This window comes from Bos grunniens, chromosome 22, assembly GCF_055505025.1.
Source record: "Bos grunniens cultivar Pamir isolate PY7600 chromosome 22, Bosgru_T2T1.0, whole genome shotgun sequence".
In the NCBI taxonomy this organism is placed as follows: domain Eukaryota; kingdom Metazoa; phylum Chordata; class Mammalia; order Artiodactyla; family Bovidae; genus Bos; species Bos grunniens.
The window spans coordinates 14,091,186-14,111,250 of record NC_141186.1 but is presented as its reverse complement, the minus strand read 5'-3'; the positions used below and the strand labels follow the sequence as shown (position 1 = coordinate 14,111,250).

At 38.9% G+C, this 20,065-nt stretch overlaps 1 protein-coding gene across 12 annotated transcripts in view; it reads right to left on the bottom strand.

Moving 5' to 3' along the window:
- Positions 1–20,065, bottom strand: part of CTNNB1 (catenin beta 1) — a 47,609-nt gene that overhangs the window by 7,146 nt on the left and 20,398 nt on the right. For all 12 annotated transcript variants that reach the window (XM_086366110.1, XM_086366103.1, XM_086366104.1 and 9 more), the window contains 9 exons: positions 7,214–7,274; positions 6,535–6,762; positions 6,088–6,341; positions 5,718–5,956; positions 5,427–5,628; positions 4,153–4,297; positions 1,092–1,195; positions 674–1,012; positions 258–416 (listed from right to left, as the gene is read on the bottom strand). In XM_086366110.1, the coding sequence (XP_086222236.1) occupies positions 258–416; positions 674–1,012; positions 1,092–1,195; positions 4,153–4,297; positions 5,427–5,628; positions 5,718–5,956; positions 6,088–6,341; positions 6,535–6,762; positions 7,214–7,226 (1,683 nt within the window). In that variant the 5' untranslated portion in view covers positions 7,227–7,274. The remainder of the gene's footprint in view (positions 1–257; positions 417–673; positions 1,013–1,091; positions 1,196–4,152; positions 4,298–5,426; positions 5,629–5,717; positions 5,957–6,087; positions 6,342–6,534; positions 6,763–7,213; positions 7,275–20,065) is intronic.

The window sequence follows — 20,065 nt, the reverse complement described above, 5'->3', positions numbered from 1 at the left end:
AAATCACACCCTACACTCCCTTTGTAAGATTGAGGAGGCAGCGATGTGAAGGATATGTCAAGGGAGGTATCACCAGGGGCCATGTTACTCCTTTCATTCTCCGCAGCCACAGAGACATGGTGGTTCTTTAAGCCAGTAGCAAGCAGCCCTTCAGGAAGCTAGAGAATGGAGGAAGCCAATGACTGAAGTAGTTCAGGAGCCTATGGATTTATGCATTCCTTTTAAAAGGCCAGGGGTCACTACTAAGATTTACCTACCACAAACTGCTGCTGTGTTCCACCCATAGATGTACGACGCTGGGTATCCTGATGTGCACGAACCAGCAACTGAACTAGTCGTGGAATGGCACCCTGCTCACGCAAAGGTGCATGATTTGCTGGACAAAGGGCAAGATTTCGAATCAATCCAACAGTAGCCTGCAGATAAGAAGAAAGAATAAAGAACTGGCATACAACAAAATCATGTTCTTAGTCTAAAATGCCTACCACACTGCATCTGTCACCATCACCTGGAAGTAAACTGACGACACAACACTTCACCCCCACCCTCATCCCACCCATACTTCCTATTTACAGCTCCTTGTCAGCCAGTCCCCAGTGCAGAGATGGGCTGCTAGTCATAGTCGGAAGTAGTCTGTTTTCAATTCTGCAACCTTCAACGTTTGACAGTTTACCTTGATCAGAGGCCAGTGGGATGGTGGATGTAGGAGTTTAACCACCACAGGTAGCCCGTAGTGAAGGCGAACAGCGTTCTGGGCCATCTCAGCCTCCTGGTGCCGGCTGGTCAGATGACGAAGGGCACAGATGGCAGGCTCAGTGATGTCTTCCCTGTCCCCAGCACGGAGGACCGTGCGCACAAGGGCCTCTATGCCACCCACTTGGCACACCATCATCTTGTTCTTATAATTATTGCAAGTGAGATTAGAAAGAATTCCAGCTGCACAGGTGACCACATTGATATCATCTGAGCCCAGAAGCTGAACAAGAGTCCCAAGAAGACCTTCCATCCCTTCCTGTGGAGATGAAAACAGACACTCAGTACATATTCAGCTTGACACTTACCAGTAAGGCACCAATTTACTCTGAATGTACCTGTTTAGTTGCAGCATCTGAAAGATTCCTTAGAGTCCAAAGGCAGTTCTGAACAAGGCGCTGACTTGGATCTGTCAGGTGAAGTCCTAAAGCTTGCATTCCACCTAAAAAGATTAAAAAGCATCTAAGGTGATGGCCATTAGCTCACAATTTCTATCAGTACTAAGTGTCTTCTTTAGTCTCAGAGGGTATCCTTCTTTGTTGCCAAAGCTTATCCCCTCCATCTAAGTCCTTTATTTTCTTTCATTTTCTAGAATGCTGCTCAGTTTCCCTCTTTTCTAGTTCACCTCAGCTAGTGACAACTTGTGTTATGTATCTATTGTTTCTTCCCTGTGTGGAAAAGCCATCATTATCTCCACAGTCTCCCTGTAAGTAATAGTCCTATTACTTATTTCCTTTCATCCAGTCATTTCAAGATTATTTAATACCAGGCCCTGTTTTGCATTGGAGCTGTATCAGTGAGGCAAACAGTCTAAAAATCATACTTTCATAGAGCTTGTGGTCTAGTTGCAAGCACAAAATAAACAAATATACTATTAGAAAGCTAAAACTATATGTCAAATGGTGTTAGTGTACAAACAACAAAGACAAAAGAGGGGGCTACAATTTAAAGTAGGGTAACCAGGACACCTGACTGTGAAGGTGCCATCCGAGCAAATCCCTGAAGGAGCTAATGTAAACTCACAGGGTGGAAACAGTCTAAAAAGGCAGCACCAGAATGCTTACTCTGGGGACTGTATTAAAGGCAAAAGATGCTCTTCAAAGATTCACAACCTCCTATTGTTTAGGACCCTAATGAAGGACGTTTACACTGTAGAGGAGTCTAAATGGAAGCTCGATTCCCCACACACTGGCTAGCTTAACTTCACCATCTCTCTCCCATTGAAATCACTTCTAAATGCAGTGGGATATGCTTTCCCTTGTCTCCTTGTTTATCTTTTCAGATCTGTTTTATTTCCTCAATTAGGTTAGGTCAGCCATGCAATGCTATGCATGCTAAGTCACTTGAGTTGTGTCCAACTCTTTGCAACTCTATGAACTGTAGCCCACCAGGCTCCTCCATCCATGGAATTCCCCAGGCAAGAATACTGGAGTAGGCTGCCATTTCCTTCTTCAGAGGATCTTCCCCACTCAGGAATCGAACCTGTGTCTCATGTCTCCTGCACTGGCAGGCAGGTTCTTTACCCAAATACACTGGGATGTAGTTCCCTTGTCTCCTTGTTTATCTTTTCAGGTCTGTTTTATTTCCTCAATTAGACTGGGTCAACTTGCTGCTATTCTCACACACTTTGTACTTTTCCTTCACAGCATTTTCCACAGCTATAATGGAGCCCACCACTCAGACCAGACCCTCCCTATCTGGTGCCTTCCTCATAGTAGCTCCAGCTGCTAACAGAGTGCACAAGGCTGATGCTCAGTAGTTTCAAAACGACTTGGTTCCTGTCTCCCTTCTCTCCCTCTACTAGAATCATCAACTCTAAGAGAGTGGATCTTAATTCCAGATGCCTCTCAGAACTGCCTGCAGAGACTTAAACACACACATATTCTGATTGAGCATGCCCAGGGTGAAGATGGCTTTGAGGCAGCCCCCTGACTTCCCTACAGCCCTTACCCGCATCCACTAAGAAAGGAACTCCCTAATCTCTGTCCCCACCCAGTCTTCCCTAGCATTCCAGAAGCAAACATTTCCAGCTACCTACTGACCTTTTAGTCACTTCACAGATATCAACTCCCTAAATAACATTCATCCTTTGCTACATATTTTTAATATCAAATGATTTCATTCCTAAAAGTGTGTAACACATCCCAGAAGCCTGGTCTGCTTGCCTTTGGTCAAACTGTCACATGATGCTAATATTAATATTCCAAACACCTCACTGTGATGCTGTAGCCAACAACAGCTTCTCATTATAAGATAAAGACTGAATTCTTTAGCATAACCTTCAGGAACCCTTTAGGATTTGCACTTCATCTCAAATGGACCTAAGCATTCAACACCTGTGTTTCCAAAGCTGCAATAAAGCACGAATAAACATCATCCAGGGACCTAGAAAGTCTGGCACAACACAGGCCTGCCTGGCTCTGGCCCATCACCGTCATCCTGAGCTATTCATCCCACTACTCACTAGGTTCTAGTTACACAGACTTCCTCTTCAGCACCTAGAACGCAGCGATTTCTTTCCTACCTTTAGGACCATCTGGATTGCACTTACTCCTTACTTCTCATACACATGAAGCCTTCTCATTCTGTGATTTCATTTAACATCCGCCTCTTACAGAAGGACATTCCTGCCCCATTAACTCTGTATCACTATTTGCTGTTCATTCCTCTCGTAACACATTCCAGTTTGTAATCACCCCATCTTTTTGCATATTTCTGTCTCCTTCACCAGCCTGATTTTATTATACAAGAATAAATACGGGGACCATACCTATTTTGTTGCCCACTGCATACCAGCTTGAAACACAGGGGCTGAATATTTTCAGAATAAATGAGCATCAGAATAACCTGGGAAATTTTTTTAAATTTAATTTGAGGCTAATTAACTTTACAATATTATAGTGGTTTTCACCATATACTGACATGAATCAGCCATGGGTGCACATGTGTTCCCCATCCTGAAACCCCTCCCACCTCCCTCCCCAATGGGAAACTTCTTATAATCGAGATTCCTAGGCCTCCAGTCCCATGCATTTCCAGCTATTATTGACTCTCTTGTCACTTCAATACTCCAGGAATTCTGATTAAGTAAGCCTAAAAATCTGTATTTTTTTTAAACAAATACATTTCAGGTATTTCTGGAATAGCTGTTATCAAGCCTATTATCAGCCATTGTTTTTGGTAATATGATCTCTGCCTGAACTAGGCTTGAACAGCACCAAAGAAGGTGTCAAGCAGAACACGTCCTTTGTCTGAATGCAACTTTGGCTTCAAGCTGAATACAACCATTACTTTCAGCCTGTGAAGGTCAGTTTGATCACCCTTTTCCTAAGAAAGGCAATCTAATGAGAACTACATATGCTGCACGCATGAGAACTCAGAATAGCCAAGTACACTTACCAGCTTCTACAATAGCCGGCTTGTTACTGGAGCAGACAGACAGCACCTTCAGCACTCTGCTTGTGGTCCACAGTAGCTTCTCGTAAGTGTAGGTCCTCATTATATTCACTAGAGCTTGAGGTCCACCACTAGCCAGGATGATGAGCTAGAAAGATGTGTATATATTGTTAATCATGGAATCTTGATCAAATGCCCGAGAAAAGCCTTTATTACCAACTGATTTTATTATACAAGAATCTCAGCAGCGTAGTGACATAAATGTACACCTGGTCGTCATTAACTAGACCCCCAGACTGGGGTCATATTTAAGCCCTGCTGCTACAAAATTTCACTCACATTCGTGTACCTCAGTTCTCCCAAAAATATATAAACTGGCCCAGTATTATTCTTCCCACACTGATCATAGTAAAAGGAAAAAAAAAACAAAATCCATGTTGTTGTGAACAGTAATGCCCAGATATGAAAGTTATGTCACGGCTGATTTGTTGCATGGAAATCTGAACCAGAATGGGCACTTATTAATAAACACTCCTAATATATGTTTTGTCTCTTTGCCTTTCCTCATCATATCCACCTCAAAAAGAGACAGCATTAAATATTTATCCCCACCTTTCCTTCCCTGCATACCCCACCTCCTGACTCTACCCCGATTTCCAAAGACAAATCTTTTCACTGTGTGCTTCTGCTAAGAACTGTTTCCCATTATTCTTTTAACATGTTCCACTAAGCCCTGCAGGATCTGCCCTATCTCAACAGTCTTATCTCACACCCCTTCTCTTCCTTACTCTCTGTATTTCCTGAATTTCCAAACCTCACCTGGTCCTCCCTCCCTCAGGAGAACTGTCACAGATGCCATTTCCTCTCCCTAACCTTCATTCACCTTAGTCAATCCCTTTTCATCCATAAGAGCTGAACTCATCCATCACTTTCTCCAAGAAATCTGCATAAACCCTCAAAAAAGGGTCTGGTTCATTTACATGCTCTCATATAGCCCTTCTACTTCCTCCTAAAACTTGAACTAAATAAAGCAGCTTATTATTTCAATGTCTCTCTTCCACCCGACAATGAAAGCTTTAAGAACAGCCTGCATGCTATGTCCCTATCACCTAGTACAGTGTACACACCAACTCAAACAGTAAAACAGAGATGTCCAACTTCTCTGAGATACATACAGAGTATAAGGCATACAATAAATCTGCAAAAATCTGTAGAAGGACATGACACTGGGGGTCTCCAAGGCTCCTTGACAACCACATTCAGAATAATTCTTTTACCTTGCTTTCTTGATTGCCGTAAGCTAGAATCTGAAGACAATCTGTTGTAATAGCCAAGAATTTAACATTCGTTTTGTTGAGCAAGGCAACCATTTTCTGCAGCCCGCCAGCTAAACGCACGGCCATTTTAGCTCCTTCCTGATGCAATAAAAGGTTGTGGAGAGTTGTAATGGCATAAAACAATACAGAATCCACTGGTGAACTGGGAAGAAGGAAAAAAGTCTCATCAGAAATGGTGTGATTGCACTCTCCTCCTCCTGAGCTTGGAGCATTCTGACCATGTTTTCTTACCCGAGCATCTTCACCAGGGCAGGAATGCCCCCAGATTTAAAGATGGCCAGCAAGCCCTCACGATGGTGGGAAAGATTGTGCAAGGTCCCAGCAGTGCAGCGAGCTGTCTCCACGTCATTTGTGTTCTGCATGGTGCGTACGATAGCAGACACCATCTGAGGAGAACGCATGATGGCGTGTCTCGAAGCTTCCTTTTTAGAAAGCTGATGGACCATAACTGCAGCCTTATTAACCACCACCTATAATATACAAGAATTAAGAAACATTAGTTTTCAGTTTTCAAATACTGAAGTAAGGTAGACATTTTAAGACTATTTCCTTGGGAGTTTCCTTCAAAGCAGATTAAAAAGTTGGCCATGTCTCTACTTACCTGGTCCTCATCATTCAGCAGTTTTGTCAATTCAGGGATTGCACGTGTGGCAAGTTCTGCATCATCTTGATAGTTAATTAAGTTTACAACTGCATGTTTCAGCATCTGTGATGGTTCAGCCAGACGCTGGACGTTAGTGGGATGAGCGGCATCAAACTGTGTAGATGGGATCTGCATGCCCTCATCTAGCGTCTCAGGGAACATAGCAGCTCTCACCCTCTGAGCTCGAGTCATTGCATACTGTCCATCAATATCTGGAAAAGGTGAATTCAACAGTCAGATCTCCATAGCTCAGCATTAACCCCAACAGTCAAGCTGATGCTGCAATCACTCCCTTTTCTTTACCACGCTGTTTTATTTAAGCTGTTGCATGCTAACTTTTATAAGAGTAACTATGCAGTTCTCAAAACTGCACTCTAACTTTGAGTAAGGTAATAATATTCTTACCAGCTACTTGTTCTTGAGTGAAGGACTGAGAAAACCCCTGTTCCCACTCATACAGGACTTGGGTGGTATCCACATCCTCTTCCTCAGGATTGCCTTTACCGCTCAGAGAAGGAGCTGTGGTGGTGGCACCAGAATGGATTCCAGAGTCCAGGTAAGACTGCTGCTGCCAGTGACTGACGGCTGCTTTTCTGTCTGGCTCCATGGCCATGTCCAGCTCCATCAAATCAGCTATAAAAAAAAAAAAAAAAAATCAAACAGCATCAATATTACTACCAGGAAAATATTATCTCAATTTGAAAATAAAAATCTGTGATATGACCCACTGAAATCTTTTCAGAAATAAAGTCTGAAAGACAGCGAAGGATAACAGAATGATGGCCATCAGATCAGCTCAGGGATGAAAAATCTATACTCTCAGGAGACCACCTAACAGTTACTCACTGAATCAGTGAAGAATGGTACTGCATCCAGGCTCCAGAAGCAGTCATCCAGACTAGATTCCTGCTGGTGGCTTGTTTGCTATTTCACCAAGCCATTAGGAGAAGTGGGCAGAAAATGGAGCAAAAGGTAGCCTGACAAGTAAGCAGGGAGAGAGGAAAGCAGGGGAATCTGAGCCAGACTGGGTTAATGGCAACAAAGCAGAGCCCCAGTTTCAGTACCTGAAGACTACAATACAAACCTTGGGTAGCCATTGTCCACGCAAGATTTTCAAAAAGGTAGTATGGTGTACTTCAGAGACCCTAAAAGAGTTAATCAAAGTCATTAGTATTTAAAATTGTTTGTTTTAATACTTATAAGTCACTAGGACAGTCTGTCAAACATCACGGACTACATCCACAAAAAGCCCCAAATCCTCTTTTACCATGTGATATAGTGAAACACAGACATTATGATCTCCTCTACATACTTCAACCACAGCTCTATCACTGCCAAACTTTTAAGTTTTCACTTAAACTGTAATAAGCACCTCTTTTTCAGTATAAATACAAAGAAAGTATAAGCACTCTAGTAATGAAAGCCAGGGGGAAAAGGCTATTCAAAATCAACCCTTCCTTGGGTTTCAAAAGTCCTCTCCTCTCCCTTTTTAACTTCTTTCACAAAAAAAAAAATCATAGGTCATCTCTGGACAACAGAGGTCCAATGGGATTTTTAAAACACCAAATTTCACTGAACAAGTCAACTGTTACTGTCTCCTGATATAATACAATGTCATCTAAAATAGCATCATAAAGCAGACTGTGGTGACTGGATCAGAACAGATTTCAGATGGTTTACTAAGAAGTAACATTACTTTTCAAATTAGTCTGTAACACAAAATTAGAAGCACCATTTTCTAAACTTTTCTAAGTTCAAATTTATAGCAACAATTTATTATAAACACAAGTATTACTGTCTGGAATACTTTCATCAATATAAAAATCATTCACATATATATTAAAAATCTTAGCATCTAATTTTATGTTTGCATTTTGGCTTTTTTGTGTAATATTCAGGAAAATGCTGAATTACGCAGCTATTTGCAAATGAGACCAGTTTAAGAGCTCATGGTCTCCAGATATTCCTAACAAAATTTCCTTCATTACAAAGTCTGTCCCTTAACAAGTTCACTTTGTACTACAAATTAAATATTAGATGTAAATTACCAATGTGGACTAGATATTTAAATGTGAACTGTGTTTTTTATCAATGTACAAAAAGTTTAAATGTGTTTAATGCAGTTGGAAACTTACTTTAAAGTCCTATTTTCTGTCTTAGGTAAAGGAAGTATGTGTTGATTATCCTGGAATTGCTCTTCCAAAACTGGATTTTTATAACCACAAAGATTACTTGACACCTAAAGGTGACAAGAGCTGTGGATACAATTGTTTTTATCATCCACAGTAGAAACAATCGACAGTTTACTTAGAAGGCAAAATGAAGGTCAGAAATTAACAAAGTTATTCCTGTCAATAAGAAACCTATATTTTAAAATCAAGTACTAAGCAGGATTGTGTGTTCCATGTTTCCATTCAATAGGATGGGACTGGGGTGTAGAAACTTGCATTTTTAATGAACATTCTAGTATGCAGAAAGCAATCTGTAAACCACATGGTAAGAAATACAATGATGGAAGAAACCTAGGTTCTTTGTCCACTTCTGGCTGTATTTTAGCTCCTTATCTTTTGCCTATCTGAGACTGGTTATTTAACCATTTCTTTCCCACCCCTTGGAAAAAATGGGTTCCCCATTCTAGCTCCCAATATATTACTAGGGAAGGGGACTTATATGTTCCACACTGAGCTCCTCCTCTGGCCAATGCCACAGGGCTCAGAAACCAACTACTCAAATCTACAGTTGCCACAGTTTAAGAAGTGCTTTGATATATCTGGCATTAAGAAAAAACATTTTATAGTGTTTTTTTTCTTGATACAAAAGCAAAACATATTAGCCATGTTACTGGGTAAAATGTATGTGGGCTGACCTAGTAACCTGACCATGATTTCCAATGTCATTATGGAAAAGACATTTTCATGTCTTTGTTCCAAACTTACAATATATGAGTTTGTATGTTGGGAACTTCTTAGTACAATTTTATTCTAGCACTTTCAAACTTACACAGTATGCAACACACATAAACATTATTTTTACTCTTTATGGCAGCCCTCTGAAGTGTGGGAGGCCAAGTGTCAATCAGAAAGTAGAGAAGTAAAAAGTAGAAGTAGGAATGAAAACAAGTATATACATAAGCAGCAGTATATACTAATTCACCCTCACACTATTCTTCAGACAAATCTAGACTTACCTAAAACCTGAGAATCATTTACTAAACAACTGAATATACTGACCAGAAAACTAGGGCAGAATCTTGCCTCAACAAAAAGCTTTCCTTATTCTTCCTCTAGGCAGAGCTTTCAGCCAAGGGTTGGCTTGCCTCCACTACACCCTGCCAATCATTAAGGGCCTAGAGTGCCTAATCAACTAAGGCTTAGCAAAGACTTCCTGAAAAAAAGACTCCAGAGAAACAGAACTTTAAAACTGGCGTAAAGTGGGGAGGGAAACAATGTTTCACTTTATTACCCTCATAAAGATGGCAGAGAATAAATAAGAATGAAAAGTTCAGGGAGAGCGGATACATGTACATGCTATGGCTGAGTCCCTTTGCTGTCCACATGAAACTATCACGACATTGCTAATCGGCTATATTCAAATATAAAATTAAAAAAAAAATTTAAGTTCAGTAAAAAACTGAAATTGTGAAAAACTATAGAGCATAAAGGAAAAACACAGAATATAAGGAAAGAAGCAAGAGAATCAACTTGGGATCAAGGCTTCAACTGACATGCACTTCAAAAAGAAATATGAGTAAGAAAAATGGGGAAAAGCCCACTGTGTACCGATCAAGATAAAGGGAGTATGATGCTTTTCAAAAAGAAAAAAATGAAGTACTAAATGTTCCTAGATGCAAGTGACCTCTAACTATAGCCTACATTTAGAATGCTTCATTTCCTGCCAGCTTTATCACCACCAAGAGTGCTCTGACAAAGAAAGAGGGTGCCAGGGGATCACCAACTTACCCAGTCTAATGGCGTAGTGGACACACGCATTCTTTTTTTTATTTTTCTCTTTTTGCTTAATATATGTTCTTTTTCTAACGATACATTTTATAAAGAACATCTCAAAATTCATCTTATATCTAATACATATAATTTCAATCTAAGGATAAAGTTCATTCTGAACCATACCTTATTCAAAGTATTACTATTAAATACTTAGCAATCCGATAAGTACTGAATTACTTATTGATTCAATACTTCAACTGAATTTTTTCTTCAGTTTTTCTAACAAGGGCACCTAAGCATGCTAGGTTTTTCTTTTTTTTATTATCAAGATTTTCAAATATGCACTAAGGCATACCCAACTTTCTACTGCACAAAATACCTATACTTAACAACTGTTCGTATCAGGCCATATTGGTGTCTTCCTACAGGATGATTTTAAAGCAAATTACATACATCAGTACGTTATGAAGCTATAAAAAACAAGGCTATTTTCTTATATATCACAGTCTAAATACGAAAGATTAGCCTTAAAGCTTAACTTCAAAATGATGGTTGGAGGCTCCACTTCACCTTCTGTACTAAAAGTGGTCCTCGGTCAAAACCTAGACCAAGGAAATTGTAACACAATACAGATTTCATCTATCAATACAAAATTATCTTGATTACCTTGGATTTCAAAAAGTTTGAGTACTACTTATTTAAAGTAACTTGGCTACGCAAAAATAAAACATCTATTATAAAATCAGTACACTAAATTACTGGCAGTTCATGCTAACAATTCGCTTCTCCAATAATCTAGTAAGAAAGTTGATAAACTTTTCATATATTTTCGGGGATTTAATATAGTTTGTAGTAAAATCTATTTTGTAAATCTAAAAGCACATACATATGCATTTTTATTAACTGTCACCAATACCTTGCCATTTAAAAATTTATACAGTCTCCTCAAATCTTCCTGTTTAAGCACTTTTTATTCAACACTAAAATGTTTAAATCACAACTTACTCTAGTTTCCTTTCTGCTTTTACTCCCAGAAGTGGGGGGTGGTGGTGGTGTGTGTTCGTCCATCCATCCATCCTGGGAGGGAGGGAGGGTGTGTGTGTGTGTGTGTGTGTGTCTGTGTGTGTGTCTGTGTGTGTGTGTGTCTGTCTGTGTGTGTCTGTGTCTGTGTGTGTGTGTCTGTGTGTGTGTGTCCTGGGAGGGGCCTTTTCAAAATGGGCAATAAAAAACTTAACATTTAATGAGACTTTCGCTCCTTCCTCTGAAACACCTACATTAATGTCATGGTACAAAAATCGCTATTATAAATCTGAACTGTGGCAAGGGGAAATCAGGATATTCCTGATTATTTTCCTGTCTTCTCTATCTCATCCATAAAATAATACATGTGTGTGCAAAGTCACTTTCAGTTCAGTTCAGTCACTCAGTCGTGTCCGACTCTTTGCGACCCCATGAATTGCAGCACGCCAGGCCTCCCTGTCCATCACCAACTCCCAGAGTTCACTCAGACTCACATCCCTCGAGTCGGTGATGCCATCCAGCCATCTCATCCTCTGTCGTCCCTTTCTCCTCTTGCCCCCAATCCCTCCCAGCATCAGAGTCTTTTCCAATGAGTCAACTCTTCGCATGAGGTGGCCAAAGTACTGGAGTTTCAGCTTTAGCATCAGTCCTTCCAAAGAAATCCCAGGGCTGATCTCCTTCAGAACGGACTGGTTGGATCTCCTTGCAGTCCAAGGGACTCTCAAGAGTCTTCTCCAACACCACAGTTCAAAAGCATCAATTCTTTGGTGCTCAGCTTTCTTCACAGTCCAACTCTCACATCCATACATGACCACTGGATAAACCATAGCCTTGACTAGACGGATCTTTGTTGGCAAAGTAATGTCTCTGCTTTTCAATATGCTACCTAGGTTGGTCGTAACTTTTCTTCCAAGGAGTAAGCTTGACTACTTAACTTGACTAAAGTCACTTTAGTCATGTCCAACTCTTTGTGACCCCATGGACTGCAGCCCACCAGGTTCCTCTGTCCATGGGATTCTCCAGGCAAGAATACTGGAGTGGGCTGCCATTTCCTTCTCCAGGGGATGTTCCCGACCCAAGGATCAAACCCATGGCTTGTGCGGCTCCTGCACTGCACGCGCGATCTTTACCACTGAGCCACCAAGGAAGCCAAACAGTATTTTTCTTTGGTGTTCCTATAATAATGACATTTTGTTATATTTGGTTTTCTATTAAATTTACTATTAGGTGTTTTTAACAAAAATAGAAAAGTCAGTTCCTTTTGTTGTAGACTCTTTACTAAATATTATCTGTACTTTATCATAAGTCTATATTATAACCACACCTCCAGATTCCTGAATATCTAGTTTGTGTTTCCTATTTACCTTGCTATTCAAACAAAGTTGAAAAAATGTCTTTGCATATAAATTCATTCTCTTATTTTCATTTCCGTTCCACCTAAGGATTGCTTCAACTACTGGGTTAAATAAGAACTTTTAAGTTTTAAAGTTTTGATACATAGCTTGAAAATATTGATGCAGCATAAACTGATAGTCACCAAAGAAGGCACTGTACTAGTGACCAGCTTACCCCAAGGGCCTACCAAGCACCGGCTGCTTTCTCAGACAACTTTTAAGCTACATCCACCTATCTCATGTATACCCCACCCCCCTCCCTACAAGTTCTAAGTTCTGAGATTAAAATTAAATGCTTCATTTCCCTCCCTACATGTAGCCATTTGTCTTGCTAGACTTTTATGTAGTTCTTTTGCATTTTTATGCACTACATGTGTATGTTATGTGTAAGGAGTCACTGGGATAATCACTGATATAGCAAGTTAAACCAACTATGTGTGTCTGAGAATATGAATTTACTACTTGAAACAATTCAATTTTGGCTTTTATCCTTTACATGTATATGTTGTTAGTCTCAATGATGACTAACTTCACACAGAATCTTTGGTCAGTAACACAATCCTAGTACAGTCCTGATCCTCTAGGGGAGAAAAAAATGTTTTTCAAGACAAATTTTCACTTTATCTACTCTAAGAACAAACTACTACATAAAGTAGAAACTTTTTCTCCAGCTTATACTAAAATATAAGCTACCAAAGAGACTGATTTTTTCAATTTTGTTTTTATTTTCATTTTTATTAATTTTATCTCAATTTTATTTGTTTTTGAATTTAAAAACTTTATTATTATACTTGATTTAAAATATGTTCATTTCAGGCATACAGTTTCAGATTCTTTTCCATTATAGGTTATAAGATACTGAATATAGTTGTACTATATAGTAAATTCTTATTGTTTACCTATTTTATATACAGCAGTGTATATATGTTAATCCCATTATTTCTAACTATTCCCTCCCTCTCCCCTTTCCCCTTTGGTAACCAGTTTTCTTTTCTATGCCTGTGAGTCTGCTTCTGTTTTATAAATAAGTTGATTTGTATCAAATCATTTTTCTTTAATTTACTTAGTATGATAATCTCTAAATCCATCCATGTTGCAGCAAATGACATTATTTCATTCTTTTTTATGGTTAAGTAGTCCATGGGGTTGCTAGGAGTTGGACACGACTGAGCGACTTCACTTTCACTTTTCACTTTCATGCACTGGAGAAGGAAATGGCAACCCACTCCAGTGTTCTTGCCTGGAGAATCCCAGGGACCGCGGAGCCTGGTGGGCTGCCATCTATGGGGTCGCACAGAGTCGGACAGGACTGAAGCAACTTAGCAGCAGCAGCAGCCCGCTGTGTGTGTGTGTGTCTCTGTCAGTGGACACTTCCGTGTCTTGACTGTTGTGCACAGTGCTGCTGCAAACACTGGTGTGCATTCAAGATTGATATTTTAAAATACAGCTATTTCAAAATGCATACAGAATAGCTTTATCTACAATAGTACATTTTACAATTTCCAAGTATAATCTTGTGCAAGTTAAAATAACTGTTTATGTAGTAAAAGTATAAAGAATATACACGAGTCCAGGTTCGATGCACGGTACTGGATGCTTGGGGCTGGTGCACTGGGACGACCCAGAGGGAGGGTAGGGGAGGGAGGAGGGTTCAGGATGGGGAACGCGGGTATACCTGTGGTGGATTCATTTTGATATTTGGCAAAACTAATACAATATTGTAAAGTTTAAAAATAAAATAAAATTAAAAAAAAAAAAAAGAATATACACCAGTTTCTTAATACCCAGGGGTAAAAGGAATAGGAAAGGAAAGGATATTAAAAATGGCTTCAACTCATTAGCAGTGTGTGTGTGTTTAATCAAACACAGCAAAATTACATCTGTTAATCTGGGTAGTGAGTTCATGGTATTTACTATATTACTCTCCACACTTTACATAGCAAAAATAACTAAATAAAACAAGAACAAGCTATACATCAGCATTTCAGATGATATGATTTAAACTCCAAATATGATTTTAAAATAAGACTACCTCTGTTTATAAACAGAATCTCACAGACATAGAGAATGAACTTATGGTTACTAGAGGGAAGGATTCCCAGGGGAAGGGATAGGGAGTTTGGGATGGATATGTACACACTGCTGTATTTAAAATGGATAACTAAGGAGGACCTAGTGCATAGCACAGGGAACTCTGCTCAATGTTATGTAGCAGCCTGGATGGGAGGGGACTTTAGGGGAGAATGGATACTTTTATGAATGGCTGAGTCCTTTCGCTGTTCACCTGAGATACCACAACATTGTTAATCAGCTGTACTCCAATATAAATCAAAACATTTTTTTTAAAAAAAAAGAATAACTCTGTATGTTAACCTTTTAAAATTCATTAAAATGGAATTACCAAAGATAGGCACAATAAAGGACAAAAACAGTGAGGACCTAACAGAAGTAGAAGAGATTAAGAAGAGGTGGCAAGAATACACAGAAGACCTGTAAAAAGCTCTTAATGACCCAGATAACCACGATGGTGCAGTCACTCACCTAGAGCCAGACATCTTGCAGCATGAAATCAAGTGGGCCTTATGAAGCATTGCTATGAAGAAAGCTAGTGGAGGTGATGGAATTCCAGTAAGCTATTTCAAATCCTAAAAGATGATGATGTTAAAGTGTTGCACTCAATATGCCAGCAAATTTGGAAAACTCAGCAGTGGTCACAGGACTGGGAAAGGTCTGCTTTCCTTTGGAAATTGGAATGAAAACTATGTCAAAGAATGTTCAAACTACTGGATAATTGCACTCATTTCACATGCTAGCAAGATTATGCTCAAAATCTTTCAGGCTAGGCTTCAGCAGTATATGAACTAAGAACTTCCAGATGTTCAAGCTGGATTTAGAAAAGGCAGAGAACCAGAGATCAAATTGCCAACATCCAATGGATCATAGAAAAAGCAAGGGAATACCAAAAAATAAAATCTGCTTCATTGACTATGCTAAAGCCTTTGACAGTGTAGATCAAAACAAACTGGAATATTCTTCAAGAGATGGGAATACCAGACCACCTCACCTGCCTCCTGAGAAAGCTATATGCAGGTCAAGAAGCAACATTTAGAACTGGACATGGAACAAAAACTGGGAAAGGAGTATGTCAAGGCTGTATATTGTCAGTCTGTTTATTTAACTTATATGCAGAATACATCATACGAAATGCTGGGTTGGGTGACTCACAAGCTGGAATCAAGATTGCTGGGAGAAATGTCAACAACCTTAGATATCCAGATGATAACCACTTTGAAGGCAGGAAGTGAAGAGGAACTAAAGAGCCTCTTGATGAGGGTGAAAGAGGAGAGTGAAAAAGCCTGCTTGAAACTCAAGATTCAAAAAACTAAGGTAACAGCATCTGGTCCTATCACTTTATGGCAAATAGATGGGGAAAAAGGGGAAACAGTATCAGACCTCATTTTCTTGGGCTCCGATATCACTGTGGGTGGTAACTGCAGCCATGAAAGTAAAAGACACTCACTCCTTGGAGGAAAAGCTATGACAAACATAGTGCATTAAAAAGCAGAGACATCACTTTGCCAACAAAGGTCCATAGTCAAAGCTATTTCCAGTAGTCGTGTATGGACGTGAGAGCTGGACCATAAAGAAGGCTGAGTGCCAAAGAACTAATGCTTTTGAACTGTGGTGCTGGAAAAGACTCTTGAAGAGTCCCTTGGACTGCAAGGAGAACAATCAATCCTAAAGTAAATCAACCCTGAATACTCATTGGAAGGACTGGTGCTGAAGCTGAACCTCTAATATTTTGGCCATCTGATGTGGAAAGCCAACTTACCTGAGAAAGACCCTGATGCTGGGAAAGACTGAGGGCCAAGAGAAGAAGAGGGCAACAGAGGATGAGACGGTTGGATGGCATCTCTGACTCAATAGACATGAGTTTGAGCAAACTCAGGAAGATAGTGAAGGTCAGGGAAGCCTGGCCTTGCAGTTCATGGGGTTGCAAAGAGTCAGACACGACTTAGTGACTGAAAAACACCCAAAAAAGATACAAGTATTTTACAGAAACTCTTGTTAAATCAGCTGAGCTTTACAAACTCAAGTCTCAAATATAAGGATAAGATAACCATGTCCATCTACCTGCAACGGTAGCTGTCACAAAAGCTAAACAAGGCTATAAGTCATTTTAAAAGGCTAGAGACTGTACGTATGTGGGAAATCTGTGGGAAAATGTTTGCATTACATCCTGAAACTGAAAATTCTGTTTCTCAAAGTTCACAAAATGACTGCCTAATACTTTTATACTAAGGACACTCTTTGCTAACATTCTAGAGACACTTTTATACCCATTTTAAGTGAATTTCAGAGTCTGATAAAGCTGCACAGAAAACATTATTCAATTAAATTTTTAGTGAAAGTTACTAAATTATATGCAAACTATATTTCTATATACATTTAGGATAGTCAGAAAAACATATCACAGAAAGAGTTCACTCATAAGTGCAACAATAAAAAACATAAAAAAGTACATAAAAATCAAATGGAAAGCTGCCTTATTCCTAACTAGAATTTTTTTGTACTGTATAAACAGGCCAGTTTTCTCGTAGTTCATAAAGTCAGCGTATTTCCAACAAAACAATGATTTCTTTAGGAGTGAAAATGATTCCTAAATTCATTTGAAATGGAAGTATGAAGGTAATTAAAAAAAAAAAAGACTGAAATAATGATAAAAAAGAACCAATTCTATCAGATACTAAAACTCAATATAAATCAACAGCCACAGCAATTAAACAATGTATATTATTGGCAGCAGGAATGGTTAAGAGACTACAGTAATCAGAAAACATCCAGACATAATGTGGTAATTTAATAAATGTAAAAGGCAATATTTCAACTGTGGGAGACAGCTGGACTATTTGATTAATAATACTAGGAGAAAAGGACATTTTTTCCTTGTAAAAAAAATACTACTTTTAAATCCTTACTTGGCTATATTAAATCTACACAAGACAAATATTTACATTCAAAAAAAAAAATCAATGAGACAAAATATGGTATACATGAAGGGTGGTATACATGGAAATAAAACTATGGTAAGAAGCCCAATATGGTAAGAAGCATGACTCTGAACTCTGAAATCAAAAAGTAAAGACAGGATTGTATGTGTCTGTTTGTGTGAAAAACTTTAAAAATTCCAAGCCCCCCCCCCCCAAAATAAACAACCATGCATGAAGTACTTTTAAAAATGATATATTGAACACCATAAGTGAAACATGATTATAGGCTAATACCCACAGCACACAAAGAACTGAGGAGAAATCAATAAATATAGCAGAGGAAGGGCAGGAACCACCACTGAAGGAAAAATAAACAGCAAAAAATATACACAAAAGAGCTTAAATTCATTTTTTTTCTGCTTATCAGATTGTTAAGAGCAAAAAGATTAATAATACTGATGATATGGATATATTTAAACTGGCAGAAGGTTTTTGGACAGTAAGTTGGCACTATTCATTAAATATAAGTGTAAACACTCTTTCACATAAAAATACCACTTTATAATAGAAATGTATTCTGCAGAATATTCACAGAAGCATGCCAAAAGGTCTGCACAGTGAAGCATTCATAAAGCTGGAAATTAACCAAATGCTCACTAACAAGGGAGTGAATAATGTATCCATTGGACAGAATGTACATTCATCTACTGAACAAATATTTAAGTACCTTTTATGTTACTAGCATTGCATAACAGTGAATAAGAGTCAGAGTCAAGGTTATAGTCTAGGAAAGCCTGCATTCTATTAGAGAGTTAAGCAACAAAAACAAAACAATTTAAAGACTGAGAACTGCTGTGAAGACAATAAACAAGGTAAGACTAGAGTAACTAGCGAGTGGCTGGTGACTAGTTAAGAAAGAGTGCTGAGAGAGGAAGTGACAGGAATACAGGAGGAGCTAGCCAGGTGAAGATGGGGCAGAACACTCCTATGCAGAAAGCCAGTGCAAAAAAAGGAAAGACCTGTAAAGAAACAGCACTGAAAGGTCCCCTGTGGAATCCTGACAAGAGGTAGGGGCCAGGTCGATAAAAGGTATACTGGGAAGCCAATAGAGTAACTAACACCTATGATTCCAGATTTTTTTTTAAGTTCACTCTAGTGTCTATATTGGAGAAGGCACTGGCGACCCACTCCAGTATTCTTGCCCGGAAAATCCCATGGACGGAGGAGCCTGGTGGGCTGCAGTCCATGGGGCTGCTAAGAGTCGGACACGACTTCACTTTCACGCACTGGAAAAGGAAATGGCAACCCACTCCAGTGTTCTTGCCTGGAGAATTCCAGGGACGGCGGAGCCTGGTGGGTTGCCATCTATGGGGTCACACAGAGTCGGACACGACTGACGTGACTTAGCAGTAGCAGCAGCAGCGTCTATATGGAAAAGAAAAGATCATGAGGGGCAAAAGAAAAGCTGGAAGAAGAGTTAGGAGACTACCGTGAATCGTCCAGGTGAGAGGGATAGAGGATTACTACGAAGCCGTTAAAAAAACATAGAAAAAATACAACATGTATCTAATACACAAGCTATTTACATACTTTTAGACAGACTTCTCACACACACTCGCAAAAGAAAATGTTTAGAAATAATATATTGGTATTAGAAATGATACTTTGTCCAAGAAAACAGCTATCATTTAGCACACTATGTTAGCCAAACCCTAAGTATATGTTTCTAAACATAAAAACTAAGGGATCTATAAAATGGACTTTCTGAAAAAGAAATGTGGAAACTACTCAGCCGATCATTAGCACCTCAAGACACAAACTGCTTTTTAAAGAAGACATTATTGAGGTGGATAAACCTAGAACCTATTATAGTGAAGTGAGTCATAAAGAGAAAGATAAATATTGTAGTCTAGCACACATATATAGAATCTAGAAAAATGATGCTGAAGAATTTATTTACAGGGCAGCAATGGAGAAACAGACATAGAGAATAGACTTCTGGACATGGGAAGAGGGGAGGAGAGAGTGAGATGTATGGAAACTTATATTATCATATGTAAGATAGATAGCTGACAGGAATTTGCTTTATGGCTCAAGAAACTCAAATAGGGGCTCTGTATCAACCTAGAGGGGTGGGATGGGGGAGAGATGGGAGAGAGGTTCAAAACGAAGGGGATATATGTGTACCTATGGCTGATTCATGTTAAGGTTGATAGAAAACAACAAAATTCTGTAAAGCAATTGTCTGTCAACAAAAATAAATTTAATTTTTTTAAAAGACATTATTTTTTTATCTTAGGAAAAATAAACATTTTCTAAAAGAAAGGAAATCAAACACAGCAATTTTAAAAATTATTTAGCCAAATGTCATTTTTATTGTATCAATAAATTTCTATTTTTAGTAAATTAATCTGAGTTTTTTCAATTATTCTACTAAAGTGGAGATACTCTAAAAATCAACTTCATCACAAAATAATGTCAGATACTTGATTAAATTATTTACATTACCTTTAAAAGTATCTTTTACAGCTTTAGTGTGTTTCCTTATAGTATCATGTAAACATCTAACTCTGCCCTAGAAATATTT